This window comes from Phascolarctos cinereus, unplaced genomic scaffold (assembly GCF_003287225.1).
Source record: "Phascolarctos cinereus isolate Bilbo 61053 unplaced genomic scaffold, phaCin_HiC Scaffold_726;HRSCAF=1367, whole genome shotgun sequence".
Lineage (NCBI taxonomy): Eukaryota > Metazoa > Chordata > Mammalia > Diprotodontia > Phascolarctidae > Phascolarctos > Phascolarctos cinereus.
This window is the reverse complement of record NW_027556098.1, coordinates 174,584,815-174,596,995: the sequence shown is the minus strand read 5'-3', so window position 1 is coordinate 174,596,995 and position 12,181 is coordinate 174,584,815. Positions and strand designations below refer to the sequence as shown.

The window sequence follows — 12,181 nt, the reverse complement described above, 5'->3', positions numbered from 1 at the left end:
TTAAGGAATCTGAACATTTGTGAGCTATTGACTAGATTGTAAGAATCTGAGCCTATATCAAATTGTTTACTGTTTTAGGAAGAGGGAAGGGGAGGGAGGGAGAAAAATTTGGAATTTAAAACTTTGTAAAAATTGTTTTTACATATAATTGGAAAAAAATAAAATACTTTTTTTTTTTAAAGAAAGCTGCTCCCTTCTCTGGGCTCATTTTCCAATTTCTCAGTTTGGATCAGTCCTTTGGCAAAATACCGTGCTATGTCTTCCCCTTCCTTCTTCCTCACTGCTAAGGAAATCTACTGGAGAAGAGACAGAGAGAGGGAAGAAAAGTTTCAGATCATATTCCCACAACTTCTTCCTCCTCTTCTCTGGAACACTTTCCACAGCTTCCTCTTATATCCTCTCAAACCTCTTTTGGTTTGGTTTGGTCTTTTGCTTAGCTAGCTTTAGAATCTCCTGTTTAGCACTTCCCTTGTGACTCTTATGATGCAGAATAAAACCCATGGGATCCGAGAGTCTTCTTAGACCCTGGTTAGGGATATCCCTATTACATAACCATTCCCAGTCTGTTGGCACCTGTCCCAAGTTCCAGCTTTTACCTGGAACTGTCCTTTTCCTCACAATTGCCCAAGAAACTAGAAACTTGGGGTGATTTTCTCACCCAACCACTTGAAGTTCTCAGCTCACCCCTACTGGTCTTCTGCAGGATGTCAGATACTGAACACAGCCTCTGGATATCGACTTTCCTGGTTTCTCTAGTTCAGAAAGCTTCCTTTTCTGAGAGCATCATTCTGCTTTTAGTAGCTATTTTTTCAATGGCTTCTCTTTGGCTATTTTACATACCACTGCTAAGCCTTTGTAGGTGTTTTCAACCAGGTCGCTGCCCCTTTAAGAACCCCTCGGGTTTCTCTGGCCTCAGCATCCTCAGCTGAGTTGGATTAAAGGGAGATTTGGTGCTTTGGCACATTCCTTGTGGGATGCTGCCCCCTCTCCCCACCCAGACCCCATAGCTAGTCAATGACTGGACTCCATCTGCTGAGGTCAGCCTGGGAGTGGAGTGAAGGAAAGAAGCCTTCCATTACGGAGGACACCGGCTGCCTTCTGAATCTGACCCTCTGTTATCTCAGGGGGCCAGAGCGCAAGCCTGAAGGCCTCAGGCTGGCACGGAGGCACCAAGGAAGCTATGAGGGGCGCTGGGCCATGAAAGACTACACAGATATTGTCCTCTATGCTGAGACAGCAAAGTGGAGCAAGGTAGGGGGAAGGCAATGACAACTCCTTAGCAAGAGATGACTACTCAGTCTAAGTTCAAAAATCGGTCTGACGGTGGGCAGTGCCCCAAAGGAAACTTGTTCCAAACAGCAGTGAGTGACACTGTCTTGGAGACATTAGCCTAAACGTTTGGTGTTTGTTTCTCTCCTCTGCAGCCTGAATTCTGTAATCTAGCTTTTGAGCCTGAGGCTGGGTTGCCCACCCTATCTCCAGCTCGTCGGAAAAACAGGAGCAGCCCTAGAGCTCACTGCCATGGTAACAATCAGGGCCAGGGAGAGAGAGAGTGGGAAATGAGCAGCTATGGTGCCCTGTAAAGAGCACTCAATTTGTGATTCAAGAGACCTGGGTTTAAATGCTGGCTCTGTTATTTATTACCTCACCATCTTGGGCGTGTCACCTCATCTCTCTGGGACTCAGTTTCCTCAGTTGTAAAATGGAGGGGTTGGACTAGATGATATTGAAGATTATAGGATTTCTTTGGTCATCCAGTGCCACCTCCTCATTTTATAGATGAAGAAACTGATGTCTGAGCACTTTAAGTGACTTGACCCTGGCCAGTGACAGAGGGAGTGAGCAACAGGGGCAGCATTTGGACATAGGTCCTGTAGCTCTTTCCCAGGGCACTTTCCACTGTCACCATCCCTTTCGGGTCTGGATCTTATGCTCTTCTTATTCCATAACAGGAGGAGGGCAGTCCAGAGGAATTAGAGTAAGTTAAAGGGGGCCACGTAATGTGAGCAAACCAGGAGAAGGGTCATGAGCCTAGATCGGTCAGGGCTACCTTCAAGCTTTGCCCACCCCTGACTTCACCAGCAGGTGGTCTGGTCTGGAGATACCGAACAGACTGCCAGTTCTCCTGGCTGTGTGCAGCTCTCCTCTCTACTCTGCTGTTCTTTCTGCTGGGACTTCTCACCATCATCATCCTCACCCGTGAGTGTCTTCAAGTAGAAAGCAGAATAGCAGTCATGATGCCTGCTTGGACTAGGGGGCTGAGAAATTGAACCTTGAACTCAGAGCGGCCATAACTCCTCCCTTTGGGCATTCTCCCTAATGCTATCTACAGGGTGCTCAAAGTACCCTGGGCTTCCTCAGGTGTCCAGACCCCTCTGTACACCTTTCTCTGACTTCCTGTTCCCAGAGCCGAAGCCTACATCTCCACCCGGAGCACCTCCCAGACTTCTCTCCCCTCAAGGGTTCAGTAATGTCACAGATGTCACCAGCCCTGGTATTCAAGGAGAGCTGGCCACGGACCTTACCCCTGAGCCCAGTGAGTGCCTGTGGCATTTTTCTTCTTCCTTACCCTCCCCTCACCCCACCCCCCAATTCCAAGATTCCCCTAGAAGTCAGGCTGTCATGGGAAAAGTACAGTCTTTAGAGATGGGGGCCTTTGGGATGGGTCACTTGAAACAGAACACAGCCCTCTAGAAAAAGACTCCAGAATTACAGGCTCTTAGAGGCCATTTAATCCAACCCTTACTAGAGACAAAAATCTTTCACAAGCAGTCACCTGGTTTCTGCTTGAACTGCCAATCCCCAGGTGCCCACTACCCTGGAAGATGCCTCATTGTATTTTCAGACAGCTCCAATTATTGAAAACATCCTTCTGTATTTTGAACTAAAATCTGCTTCCCTGTAGTTCCCACCCATTGGTCTCAGTTTTGTCCTGGGGAGCTGTATAAAATAAGTCTAACCCTGCTTCCACATGACAATCCTGCCTAAAGTTAGAGCAGAAGCCATCTTCCCCACGTCCTCTGATGCCCAGCTCTGACCCCCTGACCTCTCACCTGTGATTGTCTGCTGCCATCTTCAGCCTGTGGGGGGCTCCTGCTTGGCCCAGAGGGCTCCTTCGCTTCTCCCAACTACCCGGACCCATATCCACCCAATGCCTACTGCATGTGGCATATCCAGGTGGCACCTGACCAGGTAGTACAACTCAAAATAGAGGCATTCAGCACGGATGATGTGGCCTCCTGCCTGTTTGATTGGCTAGAGATCTCCCTAGAGCCAGAAGAACAAGGCAGCCTGGAGAGTTCCATGGTCAGGTACGTTGTCTCACTCTATACCCTACCCTAACCCTCTCAAAACATTTCCTCCTCTCCTGTAATTAGACTGTGAGCTCCTTGAAAGCAGAGACTGTCTTTTCCCTCTTTTTGTAATCCCAGCACTTAGCACAGTGCCTGACACTTAGTAAGTGCCTTAATAAATGTTTGTTGAGTCACTAATTCAATGCAGGGAACCAAGGGCAGATCTACCCCGGGCCCTAATGGGAAACATCAACAAAACATCTGACAAAGAACGGGGAAATCTTTTTTTTTTATTTTTGTTTTTAAGCAATTGGGGTTAAGTGACTTGCCCAGGGTCACACAGCTAGTAAGTGTCAAGTGTTTGGTCTGAGGCCAGATTTGAACTCAGGTCCTCCTGACTTCAGGGCCGGTGCTCTATCCACTGTGCCGCCTAGCTGCCCCAAGAATGGGGAAATCTAAGTTTGAGTCTTTACCACTAGCCAGCTATGTAGCTTGCAGCAAGTAACTTAACCAACCTGAGGTTCAGATTCCTCATTTGTAAAAAAAGTGCCTACCCTGGCCATCTCTCAAGGTTGTTATGTGAATACAATGAGAGAATAGTTATAAAAAATGATAAAGCACATACCAGCTCGAGATGTTGCTGTCCTTATTCGTAGCAGTTTAGGGCCAAGGGAGCAGAGGACACCAGCAGATCATAGATCAGCAGCTCGACCTTGGCCCTGCCTGCTCCCTGCCCCTCTCACCCTCCCACCTGGCTCACTACAGGGTCTGTGGAAAAGTGCCACCGGCCACACTCAACACCAATGCCAGTCGACTCCGCGTAGTCTTTGTCTCTGATAGTAGTGTGGGAGGGATTGGATTCCATGCTGGGTACCAGGCTGTGACCCCTAGAGAGGGTAAGTGTTTTCTCTTTACCCCATACGGTTTGTCAACAAAATTATTCCGTTCCATTGGTGGGGCAAACGCAGGTTGTCTCTCTCCAGCCTTTTCCATAATTATTTAGTGGTATTAGCGTTATCCACATTTGTGTCTTTTCCCGCTACTAGATTATAAATTCCATGACAGCAAGGACTATGTCTTGTCAAACTTTGTAGCTCTTCTAATATCTAGCACAATGCTCTATATACAGTAGGCACTTAATAAATGTTTGAATGTATGAGCTGGGATGACAGCAACAAAAAATTTCATATGAAATCCAGAGGGAGAGATAAGTTTGAGTCAGAGTAGATAGAGAAAATTCATAGGGGAAGTGAGATCTGAGCTGGGCCTTGAAGAATGGTAAAAATTTAGATAGAGGGAGTGGGCATTTCAGAAAGGGGAAATGGTAGAATCAAAGATGGGGGAGAGGAGGTAGTGATAGTCTCTGATCAAGGGATGCCCTTCTGGTAGGGGGATGCAATAAGGATGAATTTGCCTGTGACCATATATTCTGCCTACTGTCTGATGCTGTGTGTGACGGTTTCACCAACTGCAAGGACTTTAGTGATGAGGCCAACTGCAGTAGCAAAAACTCAGGTACGTCCAGCACTGGGGAGGAAAACGTAGACCTTGGAGGATCTTGTCTCTTCTGAGCCCAGGCTCCTGATCTTTCACCACCTTCCACTATCCCCTTCCCCAAATACTCAGAGATGAGGGGGAAAAGCAGCTCTCTCTGCCTCTCCTCACCAGGCTCTCCCAGGCATCACCACCTCATTGGCTTGGGTAGAAAATGAATGGTGTCCCAAGGCAGAGAGTAACAATACCTCATGCTCTCTCCCTCTGTGCTGTAGGCTGTGGAGGGTCTCTGAATGGGTTCCATGGCACCTTTTCTACCCCAAACTACCCGAAGCCCTACCCTCATCAACAGGTGAGTCTGGCACTAGATGCCAGAGGAGTGAATAGTAAAAAGAAAAAAGAATACAACATCTGGATGGAAAAGGATTTTTTCTTTTTTTTTTTTTGGCTGGGCACTAAGGGGGTTGAGGAGGTTTGAGAGATGATTCCTGCATCAGGTGGGAGGTTGACCTAGCCAACCCTTAAATTTTCTTTTAACTCTGGTTCTAAAGAAGTATTCCTATTGCTAGATTAATACTAACGATACCAATGCTAGACCAAAACATAGGACTCTTAAACAGACTTTGGTTCTGACAAGGAAAAAAGAGGAACCAGAAGCTTCCTTGGTATGCATGGTCCCTTGGCCTGGGATGCCACCTTGGATGGTACCCCCAGGGGTTGCCCAGTTTAGATCCAAGGGGAAGATGCCCTTGCCCTCAATGACAGGAATTACTTTGCACTTGGTATTCCTATGCACAGTGAATAGAGCATAGTGGACACTCCATATGCTCATGAAATGAACTTAGTACCTCCTCCCTACAGTTTTGCCTCTGGCAGATCTCAGTACCCCCTGGACATGGCATTGAGCTGCATTTTCACAACTTCAGCCTGGAAACCCATAAGAATTGTGAATTTGACTATGTGGAAATCCTTGAGAACATGGACACAGGAGCCCTCAACCTAGTGGGCAGGTAAAGGGAGAAGCCTAGCAGACAGGGTGGAGGCACGGGTCTGCTATCAAAAACATCAACAAAGTGGGGCAGCTAGGTGGCGCAGTGTATAGAGCACTGGCCCTGAAGTCTGAGTTCAAATCTGGTCTCAGACCAAACACTTGACACTTAATAGCTGTGTGACCCTGGGCAAGTCACTTAGCCCCAGTTGCCTAAAAAAAAAAAGTGCCACACAAAAACACCAACAAGTATTAAGCACCTACTATGTGCCAAGAACTGTGCTGGGGAGGGGAGGGGAGGGAGGGGGTTTACTCATGTCCAAGAAGGGGCCTGTGAGATAGGACGCAAGGGAGCAGATCTTCTACTACTCCCATACTCCAAAATCTTCAATAGTTATTTACTATTTACATCATCATCATCGTCACCATAGCTAGCATTTACATAACACTTTAAGGTTTGCAGGCACTTTACAAATATCATCTCATTTGATCCTCACAACAATCCTGGGAGGTAGATGCTTTTATTATCATCCTATTTTAGAGATGAAGAAACTGAGGCAGACCGCGGGTAAGTGACTTGCATGAGGTCACACAGCTAAGTAATTAAGACCCCCTTTGAAGTTTTCCTGATTCCAGGTCCTGTGTTTTACTCATGTGCCACTTAGCTGCCCCTTTGTTGGAAAAATAAGTTTGTGACAGGCTCTTGTCGTTTAGTTGTTTCAGTCGTGTCTAGCTCTTGATGACCCCATAGTAAACAGCAAATAGCTATTGAAGACACACAAGGTAGTGTTAGATATGTGGAACTGTATGAGGGGCTGGGAATACAAACCCCAAGTGAAATAATTCATGCTCACATTCTATCGGAGGAAAACACATGGACATATACAATAATCATTATAATGGACTTCTGGACATAAGCAGACCCCACCAATTTGCTAAAATGGCCTCATACATGTCAGAACTCTATTGCAAATGATAATAACAATAGCTAGCATTTTGTAGTGCTTTAAAATTTGCAAAGCACTTTATATATGCTATGTCCTTTGGTCCTCACCTCTGTGAAGTGAGTGCTGTTATTACCCCCACTTTACAGATGATAAAATTGAAGTTCACGGAAGTTGTGATGTGCTCAGGGTCACACAACTAGTAAATGTGAGAGGCAGGATTTGAACTCAGGTTTTCCTGGTTCCAAATCTAGTACTCTATCTGCTGTGCCACTTAGTTGCTTACATATAAGTATATACAGAAAGTATGGGAGGTGGAAAAGTATAATGTAGAAGGTGGCTCCTGAGCTGACCTTTAATGGAAATTAGGGATTCTAAGGAGAGGAGAGACGGAGGGTGGGCATTTCAGTCTTTGGGACTGGAGCTGGGATGGGATGTCACATGTAAGAATCTATAAGAAGACCAGCATGAAGTGCGGTGGGGAGGGGATGGTAAATGTGAGAAACCTGAAAATGTAGATTTGGGCTAAGCTGTGAAGGATTTTATGTGCCAAAGAGAGGATCCTTGTGTTTGATTCTAGAAGTAATAGGGAACCATTCAATTATTGAACTGAGTTGTATCTTCTGGGGAAATCTGTGTCCAGAGACTTCAGAGGCCCCCCCTTCACACTGGGGTACCATCTACTCTGAGCAGGTTCTGTGGCACCAAGCTGCCTCCGCCCCTCATTTCCTCACACCATGAACTGACTGTGGTATTTGTGACGGATTACCAGATCAACAGCATGGGATTCTCTGCGACCTACCAGGCCTTCAATACTACTGACAGTAGGTGTCATGGGGGCACAAAAGAGATGGGGGGGGCAAGTGGGCAGAGGTTAATACTCTAATAGGGACAGGAAGAAGGTCTACGCCCCAGCTGTGGGAGCAGGATGGGGATCTGGGGAGGGTATTTACACCCTGCTACAAGTTCTGTGCTCAGGGCTTCCGCTTTCCATTGTGTTCTGCCTGACAGATCCCTGTGGACTTGGGGCATTCTCCTGCCAGGATGGAGGGTGCAAGGACCTTCACCAGATGTGCAACAGCTGGAGAAACTGCAGTGATGGCAGTGACAAATTCAACTGCAGCAGCCTCTCCCACCCACCCTTTGGTGAGGATGTTGGTGGGGCTGGCTGCTCACCTCAGACCCATAGGCCGAGGAGAGGCTGAGGAGAAGCTCCGATAATTGGGAGATTGCAGGGATGATGGCCCAAAGTGCCAGAAGGCCAGGGCTGTTGTGCCCAAGGTGATATCTGGAGCAACAGAGTGATGCTAAATGTGCCCATTTGATCCTCACTCCTCCACAGAGCCAGCCTGTGAACCCATTCAGGTGGAAATGTGCTGGGGCCTCAGCTACAACACCACAGCTTTCCCCAATACTTTGATGACCCTGGATAGTCAACAGGAAGTTGAAGATATGCTGAAAGAATACAAGGTGTCAAAAAGGGAGTCTGGGGGAGGGGTAAGAAGGGGGGAAGCTAGAATAGCAATAAGAGTCCAAGTAAGCTGGGAATGACTTGGGAGAGCAGCAGTTCCAAATAGACATTTCCAAGGCAAGGCCAGATCGGGGAGAAGGATGAGGAGCTGGCAGTGGGACACCCAGCCTTCCTAACTTCCCCCGCTTTACAAACTACAGACCCTGACAGACCTGCCCTGTTACCAGCCTTTCCGAAGACTCCTATGTGGGCTGCTCCTGCCTCACTGTACCCCCTCGGGAGGAATCCTCCCACCTTGTCGCCCTGTCTGCCTAGAAGCTGAGCACCACTGCCAGCCTGATCTGGAGCCACTGGGCATCTCCTGGTCCTTCAACTGTAAAAGTCTACCTGATGCCTCTGACCCAGCAGGGTGCACCTGGCCCTGAGTCAGGGAGAAGGCCTCCCCTCACCTTCCCCCCTTACCGTGACCTCTGATCTCCACCATTATCAAGTCTGGGAACGCCAAGTATCTGGCCATGCCAACCCCTTCTAAAGTTAAGGGACAGGGAAGACATAGGGCAGGGGAGTGCTGGACTGTCCTCTTAAACAATCACCTCTCTCCTATTACTCCACCTTCTTTTCCTAGTTCTTCTCCACCCTGTCCCCCGTACCCCCAACCCTTAGCTATTCTATTAGTCTTCCCTCCCTTTGTTTCCCTCCTTTGTTATTCTGTTACTCCTCTTTTTGCCTTTTTCTGTTTCTGGTCCTTTGATATCTCCTGATATTTCTTCTTCCTCCACATCTTTGCATTCCTCTGCCTTGGTGGCTGTCTATCTTCCTCCTGGTTTCTCTCTGTTGCTCCATCTTTCACTCAGTCTCTGTTTCATTCTGCATCTCTCTAACACCATGTTTCTCCATTTCGATTCCACAAAATTCATTAAGCACCTAGCCATTGGGTCTTGGGCCAGGTAATGTGTTAGGCTTCATTTCTCTCCTTCTTTCCCTCTGTGCCTTCTCTGCATTCCTTGTTCCTCCATCCATCTCTCTCTGTCTCTCTGCTTCTCTCTCTCTCTAGATCTCTGTCTCTCTGCTTCTCTCTCTCTTTCTCTAGATCTCTGTCTCTCTCTCTAGATCTCTCTGTCTCTCTAGATCTCTCTCTCTCTAGATCTCTGTTCACATCTCCTTCCCTCCTCTGCTCTCCGCCTTCCTCCCGCCCCTCAATCCCCTGGCTTGGTGCCCTGGAGACATAGTTATTTCCCAGCCCGTCACTCTTGGCTGTCTGGACTGCTGGTTTCCTTTCCGAGTTTGGGAGGAGCGGCCGGGACTAGGGGTACAGGAGCCGGTGACCCGGAGGGGAGAAGGGGGCCTTCGGGGCGTGGAGAGCACAGACAGAGAGGGGAGAATAGGCAAGTTTTTGTGGGTCAAGGGAGGCCAGCGGCTCGGAGGAGACAGCGGAGAGAGCCAGCCTGTTGATTCGGGGGCAGAGAGAGGGGTGAGTCAAGGCAGAGGGTGGAGGTGGGACCCAGGGAATAATAAAGGAGGGGGACAGAGGAATCTAGGGATGGGAAAGGGGCTATGGGTAAGATAGGATTGGGCAGGGAGGGAAACAGCCTGAAGAGAAGGGGAAATATGGACCAGAGGGGAGTTTCAGTGGAAAGAGAGGGAGCTGCGTTCTGCTTTCCCCTTCTTTGTCTTTTGGCTGGGCTCTGGGATCTCCCGGGTCCTGGGGAAGAATTCTCCCCATAATCCCAGGATATGTCTCACCCCTCTCGGTTGTAGCCTGAAATGCAGGGAGGGGCTAGGATGGGGAGAGAAGAGAGGCAGGACCCTAGATCAGGGGTCCTGACTCCCAGCCTGCCCCTATCCCCCCTCCCCGCAGGCTGCGGGACCCAGCCAGCCCCTCCTCTAGGAGGTACCCAGCCGTCCTGGCGCCCAGCCCCAGCGCCATGAGGCCGCTTCTGCCCCTCCTGCTGCTGGCCCTGGTGGCCGGCTCGCCCCCATTGGACGACAACAAGATCCCCAGCCTGTGCTCCGGCCATCCTGGCGTCCCGGGTACCCCCGGGCATCACGGCAACCAAGGCCTGCCTGGCCGCGATGGCCGAGATGGGCGAGATGGGGCGCCTGGGACTCCAGGCGAGAAGGGTGCCGGCGGGCACCCGGGTAAGAAGACCTCACCCCGCCCCCCTTTACCGTTCTTTCTCCCTTCTTCTCGTATGCTCTTCCCCAATGATTCACTCCTTCCCTGCTTCTTCCTCCCCTAGGGACATCTCTCCCTACTCACTGGCTTATTGGCCCCAGCACAGCCCTTGGAGAGTTTGTGTCGGTCCCAGTACCCCTTATCACGCCAGAAGGCGCAGGAATTCCTTAGTAGAACCGGATTTTCTTTGGGACCTGCCCCCATCGTTCAACCCCTGCCCAACATATCTCTTAAGCTCTATTGGCTGGAGAATATGGTAAAGAAAGGGAAAAGAGGAAAGATGGGGGCAGACCTGTTCCCACAGACTCATAGATAATAAAATAGAAAGCAGAGAAGGATCTTAGAAATCATCTAGCCCAATACTCTCTCCTCCCCTCATTTTACATAGGAGGAAACAGACCCAGAAGGCACAGTTGTTTCACTTTTTTCGAGACCTCAGTCTCCTCTTCTGTAAAATGACAAGGATTGGACTAGATGCTCCCTAAACCTTCCATTTCTAAACCCTGTGATTCTCAAGTGGCATGCCAAACTCAAGGAATTAGAAGAGGTAGAATTTGAACTCTGGTCCTCATTGCCCTTTCCATTACAGCACACCTCCTATTCCATCTCAACTACATTTCCTGAGGGAACTATGCCTGGTGAGGGATGAAGGAAATAGGGTAGAACTTTCGAAGGTCCCTCTGCCTCCACAGCTGTGACCATTATGTCCACTCCTAACACTGTCTCTTACCCCCACAGGACTGCCTGGGCCTCGGGGGGACCCGGGGCCACCAGGAGAGTCAGGGCCAATGGGAGCAGCAGGGCCAGCGGGTGAGTGCGCAGTGCCTCCCAGGTCAGCCTTCAGTGCCAAACGCTCAGAAAGCCGGGTGCCTCCACCTGCTGACACACCCTTGCCATTCGACCGGGTGCTGGTGAACGAGCAGGGGCACTATGATCCTACCACGGGCAAGTTTACCTGCCAGGTGCCTGGCCTCTACTACTTTGCTGTCCACGCCACTGTCTACCGCGCTAGCTTGCAGTTCGACCTTGTGAAGAATGGCGAATCGGTGGCTTCCTTCTTCCAGTTCTTTGGGGGATGGCCAAAGCCAGCATCACTCTCTGGGGGAGCCCTAGTAAGACTGGAACCTGAGGACCAAGTTTGGGTGCAAGTGGGAGTGGGTGACTACATTGGCATCTATGCCAGTGTCAAGACAGACAGTACCTTCTCTGGCTTCCTAGTTTATTCTGACTGGCACAGTTCCCCTGTCTTTGCCTGATGCTTCCCACTCTCCAGGAAGGTTGCTCACTTCCTGGGATGCTACACCCTCTTTTCTAAGAAGGGTGTCACTGCCCCAGCTGCATCTGCTCTGAGGAGGGCTGGCTCCCCCTTCGTGTGGGTGAGTAGGGAGATGGGGGCATCTCAGTCTTGCTGTTCATAGGGACAGGAGGGCATTATTGACAGGGAAGTGTGCCCACTGAAGGCATAACGGGAAAGTGGCCAGATTTCTATCCAAAAAAAAGGCGTATGACCTGCTTCTGGCAACCATGCCCCATGGGCACAGGAGTTTTGGTTTCCCAGTCCTCAGGGCCCAAAGCCCCAGTGGTAATGGTGGTAATGGTGGGGAGATCCTCACCCTTTTCCCTCTGTATTCCCTAACCCCAGGAACAGGGTCTTATGCTTAGACATCACTCAAATAAATCTACAAAAATCCTCCTAGTTCCAGCCTCTAATTATCTGGGTAGTTGTCACTCAGTTGTTTTTGAGTCGTGTCCAACTCTTGGTGATCTCATTTGGGGTTTTCTTGGCAGACACTGGAGTGGTTTGCCATTTGCTTC

At 49.4% G+C, this 12,181-nt stretch overlaps 2 protein-coding genes across 3 annotated transcripts; both read left to right on the top strand.

Moving 5' to 3' along the window:
* Nucleotides 1-1,197: 1,197 nt before the first annotated feature.
* On the top strand, nucleotides 1,198-9,244 carry MFRP (membrane frizzled-related protein). The gene is made up of 13 exons (XM_078146894.1): nucleotides 1,198-1,251; nucleotides 1,425-1,524; nucleotides 2,086-2,199; nucleotides 2,408-2,536; nucleotides 3,080-3,311; nucleotides 4,059-4,189; nucleotides 4,683-4,808; nucleotides 5,063-5,139; nucleotides 5,649-5,797; nucleotides 7,413-7,543; nucleotides 7,731-7,865; nucleotides 8,062-8,189; nucleotides 8,391-9,244. Exons 1-13 carry the CDS (start codon nucleotides 1,198-1,200, stop codon nucleotides 8,613-8,615), a joined length of 1,731 nt encoding a protein of 576 aa, XP_078003020.1. The 3' UTR covers nucleotides 8,616-9,244.
* Nucleotides 9,245-9,391: 147 nt separating this feature from the next.
* On the top strand, nucleotides 9,392-12,062 carry C1QTNF5 (C1q and TNF related 5). 2 transcript variants are annotated; one of them, XM_020984835.2, is made up of 3 exons: nucleotides 9,392-9,499; nucleotides 10,049-10,329; nucleotides 11,105-12,062. In XM_020984835.2, the coding sequence occupies exons 2-3, from the start codon at nucleotides 10,116-10,118 to the stop codon at nucleotides 11,620-11,622; spliced, it is 732 nt and encodes a 243-aa protein (XP_020840494.1). In that variant the 5' UTR covers nucleotides 9,392-9,499; nucleotides 10,049-10,115; the 3' UTR covers nucleotides 11,623-12,062. The 2 variants fall into 2 exon arrangements, with proteins under 2 accessions (XP_020840494.1, XP_020840493.1); XM_020984834.2 differs by lacking the exon at nucleotides 9,392-9,499 and adding an exon at nucleotides 9,523-9,661.
* Nucleotides 12,063-12,181: the final 119 nt, after the last annotated feature.